Here is a 26,906-nt window from a genome sequence, read left to right as displayed (position 1 = left end):
TTCCTGCACTGGAATTTTGGGAAAAATATATTGATAAATAAGGGGAAATAACTTGTGCGGATTTGGTTGGAGTATATTTCAGAAAATAATGAGATAAATTTGGATTTTGATAAATATCCCCTTAGTGTAAAACCAGAAGCTGGTATAAACCTCTGCTTAGTGTTGCCAAAGGTTATTCACAAGATATTTTTGTGTTATCATATAACACTGAAAACACCCCTTTATCATTTGTAAAGCTTGTCCTTGTATTGATATAAGAATAAAGACACAGGCTTCATTGTTGACAACTGCTCCCAATAGTCTGTTAAGATGTCGACTGCCAATTTTCCTGTGGGTACCAACAATGAGTATAAAGGAACAGTTCAGTCTAAAAATAAAAACAGGGTTAATAGATTGGCTGTGCAAAATAAAAAATGTTTCTAATATATTTAGTTAGGCAAAAATTTAATGTATAAAGGCTGAAGTGAGCAGATGTCTAACATAGAACAGAATACAAGTTCCTGCTTTTCAGCTCTTTAACTCTGAGTTAGTGAGTGACATTAATGGGGGCCACATGGGACATAATTGTTCAGTGAGTTTCTAATTAATCCTTAGCATTCAGCTCAAATGCAAAAGAAACAGTGATGACCCATGTGGCCCCCCCAAGTCACTGATTGGTTACTGCCTGGTAACCAATCAGTGGAAACCAAGAGAGCTGAAAAGCAGGAAGTAGTGTTCTGGCTATTATATTAGACATCCAGTAACTCCAGTCTTTATACATTACATTTTTGGCTAACTAACTTTATTAGAAACATTTTTTATTTTGCACAGTCTCTTTATTTACACAGTTTTTATTTTTACACCGAACAATTCTTTTAAGGAGACCAATATCTGTAAAGTGGCCTGTGGTTTTACTCTACATAGATCACATTTATTTTAAAGAACCAGTTTACCCCCTTGAGCAACAGGAGTGCAATGAATATAAATTTTGCTAAAAATATATTTTTGCCTGCTGTTTTGATCAGGGATAATGTGTATTATTTTGTTATTTCTTGAGCAAACACGGAGTAGCTTTAAGAGATTATTATTAATTATTTTTATAATTATTTTTTATTATTATTAATTATTTTTGTATTAAATATGTTGTTCATATATTTGAGCTGATTGTTTATTATTTACAGCAGAAGGACCCAATCTTGTTTCCAGGCCATAGCCTTGCCATACAGGTTCTGTATGGTTAGAGGTGTGTGTAATGTGTGTTTTGTATGTATGTAGGTGTAACTTTATTATAAAAGTGATGTTAAGGAGTCACAGCGCTGTACAGTACATAAAAGTACAATAAATATAAAAGTATATATGGTGGAGACAAACAGAATCATAGGACAAAGAGCTTAAGTGCTATGTGGTAAGAGACGTAGTGGGAAGGAGGTCCCTGCCCCGTAGAGCTTACAGTCTTATTTTGGGGGGAAAGGCATGGTAAACTATTTAGCAAACTCTAACCTCATTCTTCAGTTGCAGTAGCAGAGACTTACTCTTTACTTAATGAGATTGGGAAGAAGTATTATTTTATGACATCCCAGCGGCTAAACTCTTTGCAAACAAACAAAATGCAGAAAGTAAAACCAACATTTCCGAAGCAATTTTAGCTCAGGGTAGCCTGCTGGCACATAACTGAATTTGTCTTGCTAAACCATCAGCTTATCGGCATGATATCAGCTTGAAATCTGTGTTCCTTCATTAACAAACTGAGTACAAATACCGTATGTCACCGGCACTGAACAAATGTAGAAACAGCATAATCCCTTTCCCTGGGGCAGTACATCCAGTCCTAAAACACAGACAGAGAAAATCTAGAAAGAATTCATTAATGAAAAGGCAATTTAACATCCATTTGGTTCTGGGGGACATTTATCTGTCTTATTTATTGCTAATGCGGCTACAACACGATACACAGCTGGCATCAATACCCGGCTTTTAATCTGCTGGTTTGGAAGCAAACTGTTTGTCAAATCCTCTCTGCTCAATAACAGTAAAGCAGAAGCTTCTGTGCATTAATACCCATGTAATTCTCCCAGTCCTTTAGCCTAATTTCTGTCCAAATAAATCTGGAAACTATTTTTGCCAAGCTAGGCTGTCCTTCGGGGTACACACTTTAAGGAGCTGATTTAACAATGCTTGAATTTTTATTTTTTTTAAGTTTCTTTTCGCTAATATACCTTGCTTTTTTTGTTATTTATTAAGCTCAAAAAAGCATGAAAAACTCGAAAGTAAAATTTCGGCATCTAAAAGCTTGCAAGGTCATGTAGAAGGTCATGGAAGGTGTCCTAGCCAAAAATTAAACTATTTATTCAATTTTTTTGTCATTGTAAACTCGCTAAAAATAATGAGTGAAATACGAATTTGAGGTATTGGAGTTTTTTCAATGAGTTTATTCAATTAAGTTTTTTTAATATTCAATTTTTTTTAAAATAAACAAACATTAAAGGTTTTTTTAATTATCAGTTTATTCAAAGTAGAAAAAACCTCTACAAGTACACACATTTTGATAAATAGGCCTCCAAGAGTTAATGAACTGCCCCATAGCCATCATATGAGTGGGGCATAAGCCTTCCCTTATTCATGACTGGAGCAATGGAGATTGGTGCACAGGAAATTAAAAAAATTATTGTATCTCCAGCGCATCCCAATGAGGGTTTGGTTGGGCAGCATGCCACCCCCCTAAAATCCTGCCGCCCTAGGCCCGGGCCTAGGTGGCCTTTCCACAAATCCGGGCCTGGTAGTGACTGACTGGCCGTGGGAACAATCTTGAGCTCAGTAAAAAATAAATAAGCTTTTTATTTAGTTATATTTTGTGCTGCTGAATAGCACCTAGGAATTCTAAATGCAGCTCAACAACAAGAAGTAAGTAATATTAGGGCAACTGTATTCAGTGCCATTGCCTTTTAAAAGATGAACTCTCACTATCCCTGCAATCTAATTCTTCTATCCAAACACGTATTGTAATAGTGGGTACCACTGGGGCACCAAGCCCACTTCCTTTTATTGTTGGAGCCTTGCCTGATAACGCTACACAGCTTTTCTGGTAGCTCTCCATCTGTTGGCCCACAACACAGAATTCCCTGGGCCCCCAGTATCAGAGGAAATGCAGATATCAAAATAATAAATAGTTTATTATGTAACACGTATATATTTCAATTATTTCAATTATGAATGCCTAGCACATGGCCCTCCAATTGTCGAACTGTAGTTCACCCTGTCAATGTCTGCTTTTCAATCTCTTGACTAGCTCAGGAAGGAATACTTTCAATTCCATTATTTCTTGGGTCACCTATTGTGGTCTCACACAGTCATTTATAGTAGTCCTATAGGAGCTGCAAGTCGAAACATTTTTTTTAACTTCAGTATAAGACTTTTATAACATACATACATCATCTTCCAATTAAGTTCCTATATGATTATGATATATATATATATATATATATATATATATATATATATATATATATATATATATATATATATATATATATATATATATTATTTTAGCACTTTAGGCTACCCAGCTACTTGTTGTTTGCTCCTCTGATTATTAATGATTTACTGCTCTCTATTTCTCTCCACATGTTTGCTTTCTAAATGAAATATTGATTGTACTGATATTACTCTTTGCACACAAGCACAGTGCAGAAAAAACAGTAGTTAGAATTAAAGTGTGATTATTGCACTTATGGCCTATGGCAGTTGTCCAGCAGCATTTTTCATGCCCCATAATACAGTTGTCCAGGTAATAATACACAAGAGCCATGAATATCTAGGAATTATATCCTTATAAACCGTGTATCGTGATGTCATCTGTTATAATTGTTGTTTAGTGATGTCATTTCTGATATTTGTCATTTATAAAAATTAATGGACCACTTTTATAAGATATGAAGATATAAGAAGCCACCCCAGAATGGGCGCATTATTCTCTATATAATAAGGATACCAGTTAATAGTTCACTATATATTCTTAAAACAGCAATTCAAAGGCAAGCCATCAATTCTGCAAATTGCTAACATATTTATTGCAGTCTTAGTTGCCTGCGATAAATCTTCACTACTGCGGGCTACTAATCAACGCTTATGCCATCTCACATTCACTTGCCGGTGGGAAAGCATTTTGGGGAGATTAGTTGCCCGCAGTAGTGAAGATTTATCGCAGGCGACTAAATCTCCCTGTGCACCACCACCACTAGTAATGTAATAAAAGGCACAAAGATCAACCAAGGTCTAGTAACCCATAGCAACTTATATTTATTGTCAAACTGCTGACCAGTAAATGCTATCTCCTAATAGGTTGCTATGGGTTACATTGCCAGTAGGGTTGGAACTAGGGGTAGACAGGGCCTAGGGTGGGATGCAAATAGAAGAGGGGGATGGTGGTCAGTTAAATTTCAACTAATTGTGTCCAATTCCTTTACGGTTGCTCTGTTCTGCAACTGCTACATGCAACCCAAAATTGAAGAAGGAAAAGGAACTCCAGCAGAATTACTGCAAATAAACTTTAATTCTGAGTGGTGGCAAACACGACATGTTTCAGGTTCAATACCCTTTATCAAGTGATCACATGATCAGGCCTGGACTGGCAATCTGTGTGATCAGGCCTGGACTGGCAATCTGTGGGTTCTGGCAAATGCCAGAGGCTGCTGTATGGTTCAATAGAAAGTTACCATATAGTGGGCTTGTAGGGGGCTGTTTGGGCCTCTGTGTACTTGGCATGGCCTATTTTGACTCCCAGTCCAGACCTGCACATGATAAAGGGTATTGTACCTGAAACATGTATTGTGAGAGCCCTGTACATAGCTATGAACCCCCCAGTGATATCAGGGGGCCAAAAAGGGAGCCTACACTGCTATTCGTTTTCAGTGACTCTTACCCTTTAAAAAAAGAAAGATCCTTTTCAAAATAGCAAGCTAAAGCAAGCCAACAATCCTGTGCCTAGCAACGCTTTATGTGACCGGCTCATTTAACCAGACATGTGTGAACAGTGTAATCAGGATCCTTCCTGTGGACCAAAATAAACATAGCTTACAGAACAGAAGCTATATTGAGCTCTAAATGTACATCATTTGGCAAATAAAAGGCTTTAACAACTAGGGAGAAAAACATTAGATAACTATTATGATGCTTTCATTGGATTTAAATGGCTTTGTGACGTTTTTTTACAGTTCACGAGATTCACAAACGGAAGGAACCATGGACACTGACTCACAGTCCATGTAAGCAGATACTATGACTCCTTACTATAAGCTGAGTGTGATTGATTCTCATTCTCATCTATTGTGCTGCAGATGGCTGGCTAATGTCCTTATTGGTACTGTTCCAGTGCTTGAGTAGATTGCTTGAGTAGATGAGGACAAATTGGAAGAATTAGAGAGGCTTGCAACAAATGTGCTGAAAGTCATCGGAAAAGAGAGTGGTTGGCATGGTGGCATAAGGCTTAGCTCTCCTGCATTAAAGCACCGGGATCTAGAATTACCCATATTTACATGGCTCTCTCCTTAACCAATTGGTACATGTGCAATAGTCTATGCAGACGTGACAATTGGATCAGAAAGGGATATCCCGCCTTAGATTCACCACCAGATATTTCAGCAAGTATTAGCAGCAAGAAGTCCTCTGCACTCAACCCATTTTATATATATATATATATATATTGAAAAATGTCCTCCGCTTTAGACAAAACAGGGATTGTTTGTCCATTTATTGCAATATATTTAAGCTGGCCAATTACATTAAAGTCATTCCTGGTATGGCCAGTCCTACATTTACTTTCATCTGATTCATTAAGAATTCTACTGCTTCATTATACATTTAACACAGGGACAAAGTTTCACCTGCAACTTAACTTGCTTTCAAGACCAAAACACCCAAACCTGGTTGACCTTTTATTGGCCACAACTGGGATCACCTGACTATAGCTGGAAAGGGTGGGAGCTGCAACATGGAGATGGCCACTACTCCTGTATAAACTATAGCAAAAAAGGGAAAGTTGTTTGGCCACCCCCAAACCTGCAGGGCCGGATTTACATAGTGGGCACCCCTAGGCCCACTGCCTTTCGTCGCCCCTGTCCCCTCCACTTTATTCGTGCAAATTTTTATCATCTGGACTGGAGCAATGGGTATTGGCGCATGGGAAATTTAAAAAATTATTGTATCCCCAGTGTTCTTGAACCAATGTGGGTGTGGTTGGGCAGCATGCCGCCCCCCTAAAATCCTGCCACCCTAGGCCCGAGCCTAGGTGGACTTTCCACAAATCCGGGCCCGCAGGTGTCTATAAAGAAAATACAGCTCTAGCTGGGGTCATAATAATTGCTTGGGCTCTATCTGTATTTTCACCCCATATCTGTCTGGGTTTCCTCCGCATTCCCTTTTTTCCTTCAGCACTCCAATAAACATAAAGACAGATAACACTCCCCCTAGTGTGTTATGTGACAGGGACCTTTTTTGTAAGTTCCACTGGGGCAGCTGCTAAACTTGTCAGCACTCTATAAGTAATAATGTAATTATATATTATATAAATAATAAATGCCACACAGGAATCATTTGCCTAGCTCAGATTTGGTGTGTAGCATGAGCAATGTGAATAAGAAGGCTTTCTCTGCATAAATGAAGACAACTCAGACCTTATGTGATGACTGTATGAGGTTTTATTCATATACTATATCAGCAGCTTTCACTATACTAGCTTCATTAAGAGTAACTCAATTATAATAATAATGAAGCAAGGAACCTATATCTCCAATCGCTGTACTTTGAATGTAATACTATGGAATACTTCCCACCCTCTTCTAGTAAAATGCAGTATAACTCCTTTTCTTTATAAACTTGCAATGTAGCAGAATATCTTGCACCTCACGCCAATCTGTGCTCTTCAAAAATCCTTTTAATTTATACTGTTTTGTCTTCAGATCAAACAAATTATCTTTATTTATTTATTTTGCATTATTCACCCAGAGCCTGAACTTGCTTTGATCAAACCTAAAACCAAACCCTGTTGTGTATACATTAAAAAGTAGATTAACTTGAAACAGCAGACCTACTCGGTCTGTGCCCAGAGGCCCAAATCCAGACATACTCAGCCTGCTTTTGAATCATGTGATGGTACAACACAAATTCAATTATCCACACAGGCCGATTATGAATTCATATCACATTAGAACTTTATCAGTGTCTTGATTGAAAGAGAGTTTATGTTCTGCATTCTTGTGGTATGCATATCTTTGTATCCTTTGCAAATAATAAGGTACGTTGTGTTATATATATAATGTACTAAATAATTTGCATTGAATCATAGACATAGCTAGAGGCCTAGTATCTCTATTGCAAAGTTGGGCACAGCCTGCTATTTCTGTGCCACCGAAGACCTGTCCATATTGGCTACCTGTATCTTAACCTCATCCCCATATTTTATTTTATTGATTTTATTTTATTCCCCCTCATGTGGTGTTGTGGATTGGCCCCTTAATTCCCTTTCTTTTATTCTCTTGTAGGGATGCACTGAATCCACTATCTTGGATTCGGCCGAACCCCCCGAATCCTTCGCGAAAGATACGACCAAATACCGAATCCGAATCCAAATTAGGGGTGGGAAGAGGACATTTTTTTACTTGTTTACCTTGTTTTGTGAAAAAAAGTCACTTGATTTCCCTCATTCCCCCACTAATTTGCATATGCAAATTAGCATTTGGATTCAGTTCGGCCAGGCAGAAGGATTCAGCCGAATCCGAATCCTGCTGAAAAAGACCGAAATTCTGGATTTGGTGCATCCCTATTCTCTTGTGAAAATGTATTTTAAAAGGCTTCATTCATGAAGCCTGTGGAAAAAAGTGCAAGAGCATTAAAGGGCGCAAGAGAGCCCATTTTGCACCCAAAAAACCCAGTGGGGTCAACTACATACCCCCCCACCCTCACCAATACAACTCTGGTGCAGTGAATGCTGTATTAGCTGCAGGTCTTTCCACTCCAAAACAAAATGCAAAGGTCAGCAACTTTTTCAAACACATCCAAATGCAGTTTGCAAAATGCCAGTTGTGTTCACTTTGCAAAGGAGGCCTTGTATCCATAGGGGAATAGGCATCCACACAATACATAGCCATACACGCATCCTAGTTACACATTGTCAACAGAAATGATTTTATTTGGTCTATAAACAGTAGCTATAGACAACCGTAGCTAGAATAATATACTTTCTTGTCAGAGCAGGTTGCGAAAAATGCTTTTCATCTAGAAAAGAATGACTGTTTACGAATCTAACTGGATATTTTTCATTAAATATGTCAGGCATTTTACGAGAATTTTATAGTTGGACGATTTTATGGGTAGAGATTGTACAGTATTCTGTTAATAAATCTAGAACTATTATTATCCTTTTATTTCCGACATATTGCATCAGAGACACATAGATAATAATCCCTTCTTTACTGTCAAGGCCATAAATGCTTTGCAGAACTGATATAAAAGGACTAAGCTGGATATGACTGGTAATGTGTGCCCTTGTAGGATCTGTGTCTCTATGGGGCAAATTCACTAAGATTCGTAGTTGCGCCAGGCGTAACTTCGCCGCACTTCGCCACACTTCACCAGGCTTAGTTTCGCCAGCGCTTCGCAAATTCACTAAAATCCGAAGTTGCTCTCAGGGGTAGCGTAAGGTTGCGAAGTTGCGCTAGCGTTGATTCGCTAAGTAAAGCGAAGTTACGCTAGCGAAGGCTAATTTGCATACGGCGCCAAATTCAAATTTCAATGGAGGAATACGTATCAGCACTTCAAATGCCTAGAAAACCTTCAAAACATCAAATAAAATTTTTATTTTGCCCTACACATGTGCCCACTGTCTAGGTAAGTTGCCATGAGTCAGGAAATGTAGGGGGGAAGGAGGGGAGCCCCAAAGAAAATTTTCGATCTTTTTCAGCCTATCACCCATAATGTAGAAAACACGCCAGCGTTTTTTGGGACTTAGAAAAAATTTTGACTTTTTTTGAAGCAATCCCTATCTACGAATTTGCGTAGTTACGTCGCTAGCGAAACTTCGCCAGGCGTAAGGGTGCGAAGTAACACTAGCGAAACTACGCCAGCGTTCGTTAGTGAATTTGCGCAGTAACTAAAATGCCAAACGCTAGCGAAGTAACGCTAGCATTTGGCGCTTCGTTGCTTAGTGAATTTGCCCCTATGTCTTAAATTCCATGTTCATCTGTACAGGCCAGTACCAAATATGCATTTATTCATGAGTTATATAAATTTTATAATTGAGAAGTTGGAAGGAAAACAAATTTAATTCTCACATAGTATTACAGGGTTAAAACGGCCAATGGGAAGTAAATTCTGAGCTTTCAGGGTTGGACTATGTGATATTAAGGGTTGTCTACAAATGCAACTGTACTAAAATTGACACAATGGAGACAACTAATTGATGCAATTCATTAAGGAACTTCTTCTGATGAATGGTGAACTGCACCTATTGACCTATGGGGCACCCTTGAGCCACTGCCACCCTGAACCTGGTAGGTTGCTGCACCAGATTTTTACAGAGTAAATCAGTTGCAAATGCCAGAATGCTAGACACAGACAAGACAATTTGCATCAAAACTCAAGCACAATTCAGTCAATTTTAATGCACCTGGTGTAAATGATGGACTCAGCTTGGAGTACAACCATAATTATGAGGGCAAAATGCTGCATTATGGGAAAAACATTCCACTTTGCACACAGCGCTAGCGTTCATAAATGACCCCTATTGTCTAATAAAGCAGAGGGTTCCTAAATTTTTATTGCAGCCTGAAATGCTGAGAGCCTTGTTTACTAATTGAATTGAAATTTGGATGTGAATGCTAATCAGTCTTGAAAACTCCCATAACTATAGCAGGAAAATGTTACAGTAACTCATAGATTTGTGTGATTGTTTGGGGAGCTAAAGGGAGCCTGACCGAATGTTGGACCTCAGAGGAGGCTTGAGCTTTAAAATGCACTAGCATGATATACTCATCATTCCAAGAGGTATGACTTGTATCTATATTTTGCAAGGTTTAGTCTGAGGGGGCCTGTGTTAACAAGCATTGATTGTATAAAGGTAGACGTGTTGAGAGACAGGCATTAAAGTTTAGTAATGCTCTTAATATTACTGAAGTTTATGAGGCAATAAAGTGTAAGAAGTAAATAACTCATTGGGATGTTTCTTCTATGCGAAGAGGGTCCCCACGATGACCCCTTGCCCTAATTGCTCAAAATGGGCTTCCACTCCCCCAAACCTAGGCCCAAAGTTGAGTGGTAAGGTTGGAGATGCCTGAGCGACACTGTAACTGCCAACCCCTGCTGCACAGTTTTGCATTTCCAGCAGGGGACCAAGGACCCGTTTAGGCGCCAATAGTTGGAGAGGGTGAGGGTGAGCATCACTAACCCACATAAGGAACATGATGGACAGGTGCCTTTTTCCACCCACAGATGAAAAAGAGAAGGAAAGCTACCAAGGCAGTTTATTTCCAATAGATTAGTCACAACAGTGCAAGCTAGAACACCATTTTATTATTTAGAATGCTTTTCCATACCTAAGTAAACAGCTGTAGGCATTCTCTCTGTTTGTTTAGGATAGCAGCTGCCATATTAGCTTACTGTGATATCACTTCCTGCCTGAGGGGAGAAGGGAGGGAGAGAGGAGCAAACTGAGCATGCTCAAGCCTAAGCCCTAGAGGTTTAAGATGAAAACAGGAAGTCTGATACTGAGGCCCATGTGTACACAATAGAAGGTAAGAAATGTGGTGTTTCTTTTGACAGAGGACTCTAGTTTTAACATTTCCTTTTCATTTAAACAATTCTCCAAGTGTTGGCCAGAATAAATAACCAAAGCAAACACTAAACTAGAGTAGAACCAGAACCACGGCTAGGCAGAATAGGCATATGCTTAGAGTGCCTATGTTCTATAGTCCTATATTTTTTTAGTAGACAGTTTAATTTCTATGCAGAGACAGCTGATGCATGGTTGTGCACATTAACCCTGGGGCTGCTTCTGTCAAGGAGAGCACCCAAGCACTTGTTTGGATTTACCAAACAGTAATTTTGAATTACACAACTCTCTTACACGGGAAAACCCTCGTTTTTTGTCAGAAAGCCAATATAATCAAGTAGTTGTGCCAAATCTTTCTAATATTAAAATTGCTGTTTAATTTCTAGGAGCACAGAAACATAATGCTTCTTTCTCTTCCCAGACACCATATACTGCACATGCAGTATACACATCAAGGCAAGCTGTAGTTGGTCTGCATTGTAAATATTTTTATGTTTTTGTTGCTTGAAATGTAAACTCTTCTCTGGGTGCTCAGGGTTAATTATCCTAACAACCAATGAGCAGTTTAAAATTAAAATAAAAGATATGTAAATTAGGCTTAAAAAGCTGCGCAGCCAGTCTAGTCTTTGTTTGCCGAGGTCAATGCCAGCAACCATACAGCATACAGTATTTTCCCTTGCAGTCTGAAGGCAGAATAGTAACACTAATAAATCAATAACCATCCAAAACACAATAATGAAGATCATTCGCAAGGCTATGCCATCGATTATATACTAAGCATTAGTGTAAAAGTGAACTTCCCCTTTAAGTTCTTTGATGGTTAGGGGATCCATTGCAAAATTGATCCCCTAACGATCATAGAGCTTAAAGGGGAAGTTCACTTTTACACTAATGCCTAGTATGTAATCAATGGAAATTCATTTTTATACAGGTGAAGTATACTGAAGCATTAGATTGGAGGAACTGCAGCCTCCCTGATGTTGGACTACAACTCCCAGCATTCTCTGAGCTCCTGTATTAGGAAGTTGGCCCCAAATAATAACAAATAATGGCAAACCTGCTCTACGTTTTTCTTTTATAAACAACACCCTGATATCCCCTTTTTAATTCTCTCCCCGGTGCCTACCCTTGAGCCACTGGATGTGATTGGAACAGGACACACACACAGGTAAGGGCAATGTTGATTAATGATGAAAGCTACACGATGGGTTGCACATAACGAACACAAGGGATGAAAGCAGAAGGAATAGAGCTGTTTATTGATACATATAATGCATATCTTATCATTTATACAGTACAATGCATGGGGTGAATGATGATTCCATAAATGGAGGAGATGTGGAATGGAAGACACTGATGAGTTCTGGCAGGGGGGTGGTTCATGCAAATGTAGGGTGTCTCTTGGCTACCTTGGTTTCTCCCTTTGGTTGCCTCCTGTACTGCTGCCAGCAGTTTGCTCTGCGGTGCAATGGCGCTTGTTCATGGTGATGCCAATTCAGGGTGAAGCTTTAATCCAACAGAGAGAAAAAGGAGGGCAGGCAGCTTGGCAAACCCTAACAATGTCTTCGAGGAATGTGAAGGCAGGAGCGAAGCAGCCAGGAAGGTTCTGACACCTGCCAGGATTTCCTTGCGGCGGCTGCTGGGAGCTGTCCAGCCTGTAGTGGTGCTGAACCCTATCCAGCCTGCTGAACTAAAGCCGGGACAAGCTGCTGCGCTTCCCAGCTTCATAGAACATCCGGCTGATACTGGCTACGGACTGTGCTCATCCCTGCAAGGCTGAAATGATAAACAGAGCATGCGCAGAACTCACTGTCTCAACTGTATTACAATAAACCAATAGCTGATCGCAGGGGCAGAAACTGCACCAGTCCACTTGCTAAGCTCCCCACAGAGACAGAGCTCTCTCCTCCAATAGGAGTCTGCAATAACATCATGCAGCCAATCACAGGACTCAGCCTACACAGCACTGCCAACAGACTCCTTAGGAGCTGCTAGGAGAGCAGGGAGTGGGGATTAATATGATTATAGGGATGTACATGTAGCCCTATATAAGATTGTTATATTCATTAGCATAGTAGTTTATATTGGACACAAGGCTTTGTTAGGGTCAGACACTGGTTTATTTGCCTGTATTCCTTTCATACTCTCCTACTCAGCTTGCTGTTTTGCTTTTAGACCTTCTTATTTTCTTATGTCCTCTCCATAATTCTGGTTATCATCAAGAATGACTGATACCATGTGGATGTTCATGTTAGAATATATTTTTCATATAGTACATACATTAGTATGGACCTCGAAAAAACAAGCAGTGATAGAGTGCAGCCAGGGGTCGGGCAGGTTCGGGCTGGTTACCACAATTAAATCTTCGGGTAGGACCTCTCACTGCCAACAATTTATAAACTTGCACCTGCCCCACCCCTTTCATGATGTCACCATGGGGTGGGTCTATAAATAGAGGGGACAGAGCAGGCTGGGTTGAGGCTCCGCAACAGAACTTGTGGTCAGTAACGTAACTAGAGGGGAGTGGGCCCTGGTGCGGGACGCATAGCCGGGCCCCCTGCCCTCCTCCATATGTGATTTACGGCCCGGATTTCAGTGGCGCGCGAGCTGCCGGGGGGCCCTGAGGGGGTGCAGGCCCTGGCCCGCTCGCACCCCCTGCTCCCCCGGTAGTTCCGCCACTGCTTGTGGTCCTGAATGACCAATACGTTTGTTTTATTACCAATATGAATTTATGTAGCTTAGTTACCTTCATGTACCAGGGAATCATTAAACGCTTTGTGGATAATAAATTACTGGATAATAAATTCCATGCATTTAACTGAAAAAATCAAAAAGAATAAAAAAAAAACAAAAAGCAAACTTCAGATTGTCTTGGAATACCATTGCCTACATCATACTAAAAGTACCATTTGCTGAAGACATCCGCTGATCAGTTCTTCCAATACAGTATCACCAGAACTAGATGACCGTCGGTTTATGTGTAAAGGTCACTGAATCATTGTTTGAGACTATTGCATGCTTGTGCAAATGCATTATATTTGATTGGCCAAGGAGGAAAGATTGAGCGCCTAAAGGGTGTATTGTGTCATTGGCCATCCTGGAACATAAAACACATTGAAATCCATAGTCACGTCCATGTTGCATGTTGGGCCATTCTGCAAGCCACAAAGTAATTATTTTTTGCATTACCACAACTGCAACAAATACTTGCTTTACTGGGCAGTTTAAGTGTATTAACTTGTTATTTGAAGAAAAATTATATACACCAAAAAAGGTGTAACCCTAAGTTGTCATTTTAATATTCTGGTGCTAATATCTAAAGCCCTGTTATTTCTGTTTGATATTCAGGCACACCCTTTTATATAGGGACAAACACAATCTAGCCAAATACTGGTTTGTTCAGTGAGGCTGATTTGGAGATGGCACTGGCTAGGCAGATGCTGTAGCAGCTATACAGTCAGTTTGGCTGTTATCTATCTGAGCTACCTATGTATCGAACATTAATTTGGGTACAAGTAATTAGATTGATACACCACAGGGCACATTTATTTAGCTCGAATGAAGGAATAGAATAAAAAATACTTCGAATTTCAAAGCATTTTTTTGGCTACTTCAACTTCGAATCGAACGATTCAAACTAAAAATCGTTCGACTATTCGACCATTCGCTAGTCGAAGTACTGTCTCTTTAAAAAAAACTTGACCACCTACTTCGCCACCTAAAACCTACCGAACCTCAATGTTAGCCTATGGGGAAGGTCACCATAGGCTTTCTAGCCAATTTGTGATCAAAGGAAAATCGTTCGATCGATGGATTAAAATCCTTGGAATCGTTCGATTCGAAGGATTAAATCGTTCGATCGAACGAATAGCGCTAAATCCTTCGACTTCGATATTCGAAGTCGAAGGATTTAACTTTGACGGTCGAATGTCAAGGGTTAATTAAGCATCGATATTCGACCCTAAGTAAATGTGCCCCCACAACTTTGTGGTTCACCTTTAAGTTCAACTTTAAGGGGCCGATTCACAAAGGGCCGAATATCGAGGGTTAATTAACCCTCGATATTCGACTGGGAATTAAAATCCTTCGACTTCGAATATCGAAGTCGAAGGATTTTAGCGCAAATAGTGCAATCGAAGGATTATTCCTTTGATCGAACGATTAAATCCTTAGAATCGAACGATTCGAAGGATTTAAATCCAACAATCGAAGGAATATCCTTCGATCAAAAAAACTTAGGAAAGCCTATGGGGACCTTCCCCATAGGCTAACATTGAGTTCGGTAGCTTTTAGATGGCGAACTAGGGGGTCGAAGATTTTTCTTAAAGAGACAGTACTTCGACTTTCGAACGGTCAAATTGTCGAACGAATTTTAGTTCAAATCCTTCGATTTGAAGTCGTAGTCGAAGGTCGTAGTAGCCCATTCGATGGTCGAAGTAGCCCAAAAAACACTTCGAAATTCGAAGTTTTTTTACTTTGAATCCTTCACTCGAAGTTAGTAAATCGGCCCCTAAGTATTTTATAGAATGATTAGTTCTATGCAATCTTTCAATTGGTCTTCATTGTTTATTTCTTATAGTTTTTACATTATTTGCCTTCCTCTTCAGACTCTTTCCAGCTTTCAAATAAGGGTCACTCCTCCTTCTATTCAGGGCCTCACCTATTCATATTCCCTCTAATAAACAAATGCATTTTATTGCTACTTTTTATTACTCCTCTTTCTATTCAGGCCCTCTCCTAGCCATATTCCAGTCTCTTATCCAAATTAGTGTGTGGTTGCTAGGGTAATTTGGACTCTAGCAACCAGATTGCTGAAATTGCAAATTGTTGAATGAAAAGCTAAATATTTATAAAATCACAAATAATAAAAAAATCAAAATGCCTTCCATTTCTAGCTACCATAAGACTAAATGCATCAGAATAAAGCATTGTTTCCCAGTCAACAAAGCCCCTTGTTAGCAACTCTTACTTTTTACATGGTGTGCAACATTTATTTACCAAACTACAAGTTATTTGGAGAAAAGACTGAACTTGATGATTGTGTGTCTTCTTTCAATCCCATTTACTATGCCACTATGTAGCAAATGGCAATTTGATAAGAGCAGATTTGTGTGAATAACATTTTTGTGGAGTAGTTCAGCATTCTAGAAAACTTTCCACCCTCCTGCCAACCAGTTCACATGTCTTTCCTATTTTCTTAGTTATTATTATTCACCTTATCCTAATTATTCTGATCTCATCCTGACACTCTTGCTTATCTTGCTTATTCCCATTCAAGGGAATTTTTTTTGTTTTGTTTTTTTAATGTATAAAAGGCAATAACATACAACAAAGTTTCTTATGCAGGAATGACAGTATGATTTTATTGAGAGGAGGAGTTACAACTATTACCACAGAGAGGTGTGGATTATACAGCACAGTATGTCATAATCAACAAAATACAGAGGTTTTCAGGTCATGGACTCTGGATCTCTAATATTTGTCCTTTCCTTGTTTAAAGCAATAAGAAGTTTCTTTCCCTTGGCTCTGCCCTTTATCTGATTGTTGTTGAGTGCTACTTTGTTGGCTAGTGGTTTGGCCTTGTTGCCCAGTCCCTTGTTGTTGAAAGACACTGCCTTGGCCCTGCTGTTGACTGCTTTGTGTCTGACCACTGCTTTGTGTCTGACCACTGCTTTGTGTCTGACCACTGTTTTGGGTCTGACCACTGCTCTGGGCCTGTTGTCCTCGAGTCTGCACTTGTTGACCACTGCTCTGGGTCTGACCAGTGCTCTGGGTCTGACCACTGCTTTGGGTCTGGCCACTGCTCTGGGCCTGTTGTCCTCGAGTCTGCACTTGTTGTTGACCACTGCCTTGGCCCTGCTGTTGACCGCTTTGTGTCTGACCACTGCTTTGTGTCTGACCACTGTTTTGGGTCTGACCACTGCTCTGGGCCTGTTGTCCTCGAGTCTGCACTTGTTGACCACTGCTCTGGTTCTGACCACTGCTCTGGGTCTGACCACTGCTCTGGGTCTGACCACTGCTTTGTGTCTGACCACTGCTCTGGGTCTGACCACTGCTTTGGGTCTGACCACTGCTCTGGGTCTGACCACTGCTCTGTTGAGCTCTAGTCTGCACTTGACTACTGGTTTGGGTCTGACCAGTGCCCTGTTGAGTCTGCCCTTGCTGTTGACTAGTTTGGGTCTGCTGTCCACTTCCCTGGCCCTGCCCTTGCTTCTGGCACACCCCACTTGAACCCCCAGTTCCCTGGGTCTGCTGCACACTAGTTTGCTGCTTCCCATCATGCTTTTCTTCTTTGTGCTTTTCTTCATTTCCCTTTGGGGGCTTCACATCTTGTACTGGTGGAGTCTATAAATAAAAAGAAATAGATGGTTTACACTTTGCACTTTGCTAATAAGCTTCTCATACAAATCAAAATAAATCTTATACGGGTGTTATAGCTTGTTCCCTAGAATACATTTATATCCTAACCTGTTATGGGTCACTATATATAAAGAAGAAGGAGTAGATATATAAAAGTACAGTATATACCTTATTATATACAATGTATGTGCTTATAAATTTTAGGCATGTTTACCCTGAACATCTGCTTTAATGGATATCAACAGAATGCATTTAACCATATATGGATTGGAAAGTAGTAAAGATAGTAACACATTAGCTAATAACAAATTATTAGTCAATATGAAGGCCCAGGGAAAATTGTAACTTACTCTTTGCACTTGCTACTGATAGTATGCTTTGTACAGATATCTAACCTGCAGCCCCTTAACAAACAATCTTGGACTTTAACTGTTTTGTGTGTGTATTCTACTTACCAAGACTTGCTTGTTGCCGGAAGGCTAAAACCAAAAAAAAAATATATATATGTGTTTACTATTTATACTGAAATACTGTCCATTTTACCATTCTCCAACCATTTGCTTTGTACATTTACACAGTTATAGTACATAAGATTTAATGAACATCATTGATTGAATGTTGAGTCTATTACAGATTTTATTGAACTCTCTTAGTCCCCATACAGATCAAGCCAGGTTTGTGTCTAGAAAAAGAGACTATGCAGCACTTATACTGCAATACAGCAAAATGAGCACAAGAGGTAGCAATTTTTTGCCCCTCCCTCCCCATTTCTGGAGACTATGAGCATGCTTCTAAAGACATTACACTCAGCACACATCATGTGTTGAACTTTTTGGCATTGTCTTGCCACACCATCCATATATATAGAGAGAGAGAGAGAGAGAGAGAGAGAGAGAGAGAGAGAGAGAGAGAGAGAGAGAGAGAGAGAGAGAGATAGATAGATAGATGAGAGATAGATAGGAAACCAGCTTGTCTAATGTTTGCAGAAATAAAATTACCATCATTCCCCCCAACTTAACTTGCATTTCATATTTAGTAGCAGCAAGAGAAGAGAAACATTGAATACTGTTATCCAGAAATCATCTTACCTTCTTGGAGGAAGTTGGGGCTGCAAAGTAAAAAAAAATATATATGTTTAGATAATTGAACTGCAAACAACTTGAACCTGAACCAATAACTGTAATGGTGTACTAGATTTAGATCAAAACAACTGCAAATGAATTCTTACCTCCTTCCATTGCTGAGTTTGGGTTTGAGGTTCTTTACAATAGAACAGATAAGATAGACCTGAGGATAGAAGAAAATTATTTTCTGCTATTAGGTTGCAAATTAAGCTATTTACAGAATGATGGTGCTTTTCCTGTAGTAGAATCTTTACCAAACATGTAGTAGAACACATTGCATATAAAAGGAAGTGATATCAGCCTGTATTTATACTTTTGAGTGTTTTTATTATTATATAACTCTGAAGAATTCACACTATGTAGAATGAATAAAGTGTATTATACCCTTATTTTAAACTATACCTCCTACAGTTCCTCCTGGATACTAATAGCCCTACTGCTCCTACAGGCATAATCTCAACCTACTGTATTTGCAAACCCACAGCCACAGTCCTTTACCAGAGACTATTATCCCCACTGTTACTATAGGCACAATCTCTTCCTACTATACCTGCTATCCCACAGTCCCTTCCCAGAGACTATTATCCCACTGTTACTATAGACACCATCTCTCCCTACTATACCTGCTATCTCACAGCCTCAGTCCCTTCCCGGAGACTATTATCCCACTGTTACTATAGGCACCATCTCTCCCTACTATACCTGCTATCCCACAGTCACACTCCCTTCCCAGAGACTATTATCCCCACTGCTACTATAGGCACCATCTCTCTCTACTATACCTGCTATCCCACAGTCACACTCCCTTCCCAGAGACTATTATCCCACTGTTACTATAGGCACCATCTGTCCCTACTATACCTACTATCCCACAGTCACAGTCCCTTCCCAGAGACTATTATCCCACTGTTACTATAGGCACCATCTGTCCCTACTATACCTGCTATCCCACAGTCACACTCCCTTCCCAGAGACTATTATCCCACTGTTACTATAGGCACCATCTCTCCCTACTATACCTGATATCCCACAGTCACAGTCCCTTCCCAAAGACTATTATCCCACTGCTACTATAGGCACCATCTCTCCCTACTATACCTGCTATCCCACAGTCCCTTCCCAGAGACTATTATCCCACTGTTACTATAGGCACCATCTCTCCCTACTATACCTGCTATCCCACAGTCCCTTCCCAGAGACTATTATCCCACTGTTACTATAGGCACCATCTGTCCCTACTATACCTGCTATCCCACAGTCACAGTCCCTTCCCAGAGACTATTATCCCACTGTTACTATAAACCAATTTATCAATTTGGCACATTATAAATAAACATGATTACTATTAATAAATGAGTTGTGCAAATAAGTGGTATTCTAAACCATTGTTTGAAGAGGTTACATTACACATTAATGGAACTCTTATTTTTACTTTAAGACACATATATTATATATGTTTAGCTGCTGGTCACTAGTCAGATGGGACAGTCCAACGTCACACTGTGACCACAGTTGGATAGGAAGGTCTGCCTTATCATCTGTTTGATGCTGTTGTGTATCATCATGTTTGTAGTTTAATTGAATTGAATTAAGGAACAGTTTACAGAGACACTGCAAATGATCTGGCTTTTCATCTCATAAAATGGGTGTCTCAAATGGGTTTCTCATATACCTACTCCATACTTTATTATAATTGATACTTATGTCATCACTTTTTTTATGACATTGGTAGTCTGTATGTGAGCAAAATAGTTATTAAATATAAGCTGCTTATTCTCTGGTTTTATGAGCTGACACTCTGTTTATATAGGGCAGATATGAATCCTACTTTCCCTTACGTAACAGGTGCAGCTCCCCAGCTTCTGCTTAACCCCCAGCACCCCTTATCCTCTACCGAAGATAAGGGGTGTCTTTCTATTGACATATGATAGTTGCCTTCAGTTAAGGGTTCAACTTTAATTGTCCCAAGTAATAACAGTTTTTAAACAAAGTGGCACAATAACCGCAAATGGAATCTTAGATAAGGCACATTCCTAAAAGAGTTAATATTAGAAAGACATTTAAATGGAGTTGTTCACCTTTGACTTAACTTTTAGGGGCAGATGTATCAATGGTCGAATTTCGAGGGGTTAAATCCCTCGAAATTCGACTGGGGAATAGAATCGAATAGGCAATTTGGGCGAATTTACGCGCTGGCGAATAGTCGAATTGGCGAATATTCGCCAGGCGAAAAGGCGCCGATCGAATATTCGCTCGAAGGATTTTCGTTCGATCGAATGCCTTTTTATTCGATCAAAAACGTGGAAAACAAGTCTATGGGACTTTCCCATAGGCTTTTAAAGCAATTCGGTAGGTTTTAGGTGCCGAAGTAGGCAGTCGAAGTATTTTTAAAAGAGACAGTACTTCGATTATCGAATGGGCGAATATTCGCAGCGTTTTTGCGCTCGATCCAGTACTTCGACTATCGAATGGCGAATAGTCGCAGCGTTTTTGCGCTCAATCTATTCGAATCATTCTACTCAGGCGAATTTATGCCAATACGATAGTCGAGGAGGACAAAAAAACACTCGAAATTCGAAGTTTTTTCATTCGAATCCTTCACTCGAGCTTGATGAATCGGCCCCTTAGTATGATGTAGAGAGTGATACTCTGAGACAATTTTCAATTGATTTTCATTTTTTATAGTTTGTGGTTTTTGAATTATTTAGTTTTTTATTCAGCAGCTCTCCAGCTTGCATTTTTTTTTTTAGCAATTTGGTTGCTACTGTCCAAATTACCATATCAACCATGCATTGATTTGAATAAGAGACTGGAATATTAATAGAAAAGGCCTGAATAGAAAGATTAGTAACAAAAAAAAGCAATAACAATGAATTTGTAGCCTTACAGAGCATTCGTGTTTTAGATGGGGTCAGTGACCCCCCATTTGAAAGCTGGAAAGAGTCAAAAGAAGAAGGCAAATAATTAAAATACTATGTAAAAGAAAAATAAAGGCCAGTTGAGAAGTTGCTTAGAATTAGCCATTCTATAACAAACTAAAAGTTAAATTAAAGGCGATGCACCATTTAATGGATATCAGGAAAATTGCCTTGGTCTACGAAATGTAAGAAGTAAGATTCAGTGAGGGATTTCAATGACCATAAAAAGGGAAGTGGTTTATTCAAATCCATGCATGGTTACTATGGGAATTCAGACCAGGATGCTGATATTGCAAATTGGAGAGCTGCTGAATAAAAAGCTAAATAACACATAAATAATAAAAAATGGAAACAAACATATTAGGCCTGGACTCTTTGCCTAAATCAAGCTGCCCATTTTTGTCTAGTCAAGGCCATAATAATGGTCCTCTGTGTCCAGTATAAATATAGTAAATGCTGTGTTTATTTATCCCAAAGTTGATTGAACCATTTTTGCCCAATTGACCCCACAGCTACAGCAGAACTGGTGTTTGTTTGGTTATGAGTTTCTTTTTGGTCACTCTTGAGTGGAATTTACATTATAATCTAGTGTTAGGGTCAATAGAGAGAGATCATGTTGAAAACAACAGTGATAATAAAAATTCAAGCAGCCATTCAAGCTTCTCAATGAAATACAGGTAATATTCTTGGCTTGAAAGAAGCGCCATATGTAAAGATAAGCCCCAATGCAAGTTACTTAGATTCCTATACTATATAATAAAATAAGTTACTTAGATTCCTATATGATAAAATAGACATAGAAGTCAGTATACACAGCATTGCTATTCAATCTAAAAGACAAAGCAATATGGTTTCATCTTATGACCATTGCATGGCTCTACTTGTATAGGCACACAGGCTAGAGATACAAGGATGGACTTACCTTTAGGAGTCGGCAGTAGACTTTGAGTTTAGTGGACCAATATCTTCCTATTTATTCTGTTTTGAGTGGGTGTATTACTCTAGTGCCTAACCACTATGGCATTCTGCCTATTAAAGGTGTGCCCAGTATGGGCTTAGCAACATAAATATTAAGTAGCAGCAGATATAGAAAGAAAAACAATTATATTTCCAAGGTATGAACAGATTACTCTGTTTAATAACAGTAATTGCCTTAATAAGATAATGACTGTGATTATTCCAGTTGTGCATAAAGTTTCATCCTTTAAAGTGATATAACATTTTAATTAAGATGCCTAACGAAGGTAGGAATGCAGAGGGGTCAGTGCGGCTGTATTGTAAATGAGTTTAGAAAATACATAAACCAATGACATTTGAGCTCTCCAAAACCCTCTGCAAGGTGATTCAGAGAAAGAAATCCAGAACAGGCCTGCTGTCATTTCCTCCCTAACCCCAAAATAGCAAAGCAACAGCTCACTGCATGAAACACAGGTGATTTTATTCAACAAAAATAACTATTTACAATATACACAAGTCATACAATCATTTATATCATCACCAGAAAAATAATATCACCTCTCATACTTGTAAATTCCACAACATGATTGTCCAAAAGACCAAAGTTACCATTTATTTTCTGATTTTAAAACCCTTTCCTTCCAGTCTTAATAAGGACTCCATCCCAGCAATGGGACATTTTGCACATAACCACTAGAAGGCTATTAGCAAGAGGGGCACTTTTCACCACGGCATTTACACTTAGGGGCCCATTCACTAAGTTCGAGTGAAGGAATAGAAGGAAAAATACTCGAATTTCGAGTAGTTTTTTTGTGCTCCTCGACTATCGAATTGGCGTAGATTCGCCTGAGTAGAATGATTCGAATAGATCGAGCGCAAAAACGCCCATTCGATAGTCGAAGTACTGTCTCTTTTAAAAATACTTCGACTGCCTACTTCGCCACCTAAAACCTACCGAATTGCTTTAAAAGCCTATGGGAAAGTCCCATAGGCTTGTTTTCTTAGTTTTTGATCGAATAAAAAGGCATTCGATCGATCATTCGATCGAATGAAAATCCTTCGATCGAATATTCGATCGTGCGACTATTTTGATCAGATTTGATCAGAGTTTGTAGCAGAAAATATTGAGATAAATTCAGACTTTGATAAATAACCCCCTATGTGTTCTAGCACCATCCCTTAAACCCCTTTCCATCTTTGATGTGATTAGTTGCTTGGTATTTCAGCAAAGTTCCATGACTTGTTTATTTACTTACGGAATCTTAGCTGCAGGTTCCAGTTAACTCTGCAATGGAGTCCATGTTTATAGGTCAATTACATTGGCAACAAAAAAATGTAAAACAGGGTGATGGTATGCGCAAAAGGTACTTGCATCATACCTCCTCCTTAGCAACTTGTGGCAAGCGACGGTTTTGCCTTTTCAAACAAACTGCCTGCATGGACACAAGGGAACCCTGGAACTACCTTCAACCTGGACCTGGCGGGATGCCAGTATTTCTCTTAGTGGGCTGGTTTCATAGCTACAACAGGCTAGTGCCAAGTGAATCTTATACTAATTGCACAGGGAAATTCAGTAAAAAATATGGTGTGTATGATTTACCTAACTCAGCAATAATTTGCATTCATATTGGAGCATTGTGTCTGTGAAGGTTCTCATTCATCCAGGTCATGGTATATCTATAGTAATATGTCAGATCAACTGTATTTGCCATATATATATATTATATATATATTGTAACTAAAAGTGTCTTTTTTACTAGTTACAGTTCAGCTGTGCAAAAATAGGTTTCTCTTGGGGTTCTATATTGGAGTGCTGGGGTTAAACTTTGTGTAATTTGTTTATCAAGCCTCACCCACGTGCACCCAATAAAAAGGGATGAGCTGCAGTTTATTGTGTTTTATTTTATATATATATATATATATATATATATATATATATATATACAGTATACTATATATATATACTATATATATACTATATATATATATATACTGTATATATACTGTATATATATATATATATAAATTTATATATATACATATATACAATATATATGTATGTACTGTATATGTGTATATATATATATATATATATATATATATATATATATATTTCAAAATGAACCATCACTCCAATTATTTTACAATCAATTTATTGAGTCATCACTCGTGTATCCAACGTTTCGGGCCTTGTTGGGGCCTTTATCCTTGAAAGGCCCCAACGAGGGCCGAAACGTTGGATACACGAGTGATGACTCAATAAATTGATTGGAAAATAATTGGAGTGATGGTCCATTTTGAAAATTATACAAGCACCCACCATTGGAGAAAGAGTGCGGGTACTTTATGAATCACTATATATATATATATATATATATATATATATATATATATATATATAGATAAAGCAACAAAAACCGCACTCACAGGACTTTTGAAGGTGCAAAATCAAAAAATATTTATTTCAACGTTTCGGCTATTCACTTAAGCCGTCATCAGGAAGTGAAAAAAATATTGAGATAAATTCAGACTTTGATAAATAACCCCCTATGTGTTCTAGCACCATCCCTTAAACCCCTTTCCATCTTTGATGTGATTAGTTGCTTGGTATTTCAGCAAAGTTCCATGACTTGTTTATTTTTTTTTTTCACTTCCTGATGACGGCTTAAGTGAATAGCCGAAACGTTGAAATAAATATTTTTTGATTTTGCACCTTCAAAAGTCCTGTGAGTGCGGTTTTTGTTGCTTTATCTATGATTTATTATAACCAGCACCTAGGCAGTAACAATTGTTATGTGTGCACCAGATTTTGGTCTTTATATATATATATATATATATATATATATATATATAACATCAAAAGCCTTCTTACATAACTATAGAAGCTAATGAGATTCATTTGCATGAAAACGTCTCTTAAAACCACTCTGGCACTCTGTAATCAATGCATTGGGTGTAATACATTCCTTCACATGATTTGTAGAGAGACATTCAGTGTTGGACGTGGTAAGAATTAAAGGGTTAACCGAAACTGATGGGGGGTACAAGTGCTCAAGCCCCAGACCTTCAGCTCGGGGAGGCAAACAAATGTGCATATATGTAATAGTAGGCTGACACAAACCGCACCACACTCCAATGCTTGTTGCAGTTAAAAAAATGTCATTTAGCAAAAAACATCTTAAAAGTGCCTTACCCATTTTGTGCCTTGTGGGCACAAAAGTCATAGTTATACATTCCTTCTTTTTTAATATCCATTCCTTCCTAGCAATGTAATAAACAATTATATGTTGTTGTTTTTTATTCCTCGGGGGGTGGGGGGGGGTTATTGAATAAAACTGGCTAAGGCTAATTTCCTGGGTGCTGTCATACTTTCTTAAATAGATGTATGGGATCTATTATCCAGAATGCTTTGGGACCTGGAGTTTACCAGTTAAGGGATCTTTCTGTAATTTTTGATCTCCATATAATACATTTTCTAAAAATCCTTTAAACATTTAATACCGTGGGGGCGTGGTCTGGATGGCAACCTAGCAAGACGTGCGCGCTAGGTGCTCTGCACTTACTTCATCCTGAACTTTACTCTAAGCTACTCTGAAAGGCTGCAAGAGGCTCATTCTCTCTTCCCCAACACTCTTTGGACTGCACAGACGAGGATATGGGGAAAAATACCCAGAAGGTGCGCTCAGAGGCCGCTTCCAAGTTGGAACAATTTGCGCGGCAGCAGGCCCAAGATGGCGGCGGGCCCTCGCGAAGTCCCGCGCACCAACCCTCATTGGATCAGCCGTCAGACACTGATGCACTAGAAGTTGACCCGCAGCCAGCCCCTACACCGTCTGACCTAATGACGGCTATTTTGCAATGTCAGACCACCTTGACTACCACCTTTACTTGCAAGATTGCAGAGCTGCGGGTGGATCTCTCCCTGATTAAGTAGGATTTACAAAATGTCCGCGAGCGCACCGGCAGAGCCGAAAACAGAATCGGTGATCTAGAGGACCGCACTGCCTCTCTACCAGAGGATCTGAGGCTTCTGCGCCGCCAGGTGCAGGCCAACACAGACCGCCTTGATGATATGGAGAACAGGCTGCGTAGGTCTAACGTTAGAGTGGTTGGTCTGCCGGAGCGGAGCGAAGGGTCCACCCCTGAACAGTTTGCGGAGGCCTGGCTCAGGGATCTCCTAGGCCCGGCTACCTTCTCGGCACACTTTGTGGTGGAAAGGGCGCACCGTGTCCCTACTAGGCCTGGCCCACCCGGAGCGCCACCACGCCCTTTCCTGATCAAGCTACTGAATTACAGGGACCGGGACGCAGCCCTAAGGGAGGCTCGGAACAGGGAATCCCTACAATACTCGGGGGCCCGTATATCGTTATACCCTGACTTCTCCGCTGCAGTGCAGAAGAAAAGAGGCTCCTTTATTGAAGTCAAGAGGAAACTGAGAGATCTGGGCCTCAAATACGCAATGCTGTTCCCGGCCAAGCTGAAAGTGATGGAGGGTGACAGATCCCTGTTCTTTGACCACCCAGCGGGTGCCCATGAGTGGCTGAAAGCCAGGCCCGGTGGGAACCGCCCGCCTCGAGATCCGTGAGTACCCGTTTCATTGCAACATGGCTGCGTAGGCCTCACTGCTGCCCATGTCCTTCTACCCCCACTTTTCATCCGGATATGCATAGGGTTTCCCTCTCTCACGGTGGTGCCCTGCGGGCCCCACTTTTACCGCACAGAGTTGCGACGCAGTCGCTAGAAACGGCT

At 39.6% G+C, this 26,906-nt stretch overlaps 2 protein-coding genes across 3 annotated transcripts in view; both read right to left on the bottom strand.

The window, feature by feature from the left end:
• The window catches only part of disp2.L (dispatched RND transporter family member 2 L homeolog), a 35,527-nt gene extending 22,967 nt beyond the window's left edge, over nucleotides 1-12,560 (bottom strand). For both annotated transcript variants that reach the window (XR_005963549.1, XM_018231232.2), the window contains exon 1: nucleotides 12,208-12,560. Coding sequence is in view for 1 of the 2 variants with exons in the window: in XM_018231232.2 (XP_018086721.1) it covers nucleotides 12,208-12,281 (74 nt within the window). In the remaining variant the exon portion in view is untranslated. The remainder of the gene's footprint in view (nucleotides 1-12,207) is intronic.
• Nucleotides 12,561-16,139: 3,579 nt separating this feature from the next.
• Nucleotides 16,140-22,164, bottom strand: LOC108699558 (glutenin, high molecular weight subunit DX5). The gene is made up of 5 exons (XM_018231645.2): nucleotides 22,123-22,164; nucleotides 18,387-18,445; nucleotides 18,247-18,266; nucleotides 17,614-17,637; nucleotides 16,140-17,143 (listed from the first exon to the last, which is right to left on the bottom strand). Exons 2-5 carry the CDS (start codon nucleotides 18,394-18,396, stop codon nucleotides 16,271-16,273), a joined length of 927 nt encoding a protein of 308 aa, XP_018087134.1. The 5' UTR covers nucleotides 18,397-18,445; nucleotides 22,123-22,164; the 3' UTR covers nucleotides 16,140-16,270.
• Nucleotides 22,165-26,906: the final 4,742 nt, after the last annotated feature.

The sequence above is a fragment of the Xenopus laevis genome, chromosome 8L, assembly GCF_017654675.1.
Source record: "Xenopus laevis strain J_2021 chromosome 8L, Xenopus_laevis_v10.1, whole genome shotgun sequence".
In the NCBI taxonomy this organism is placed as follows: domain Eukaryota; kingdom Metazoa; phylum Chordata; class Amphibia; order Anura; family Pipidae; genus Xenopus; species Xenopus laevis.
The sequence above is the reverse complement of the archived record's forward strand: the minus strand, read 5'-3'. Positions and strand labels throughout refer to the sequence as shown.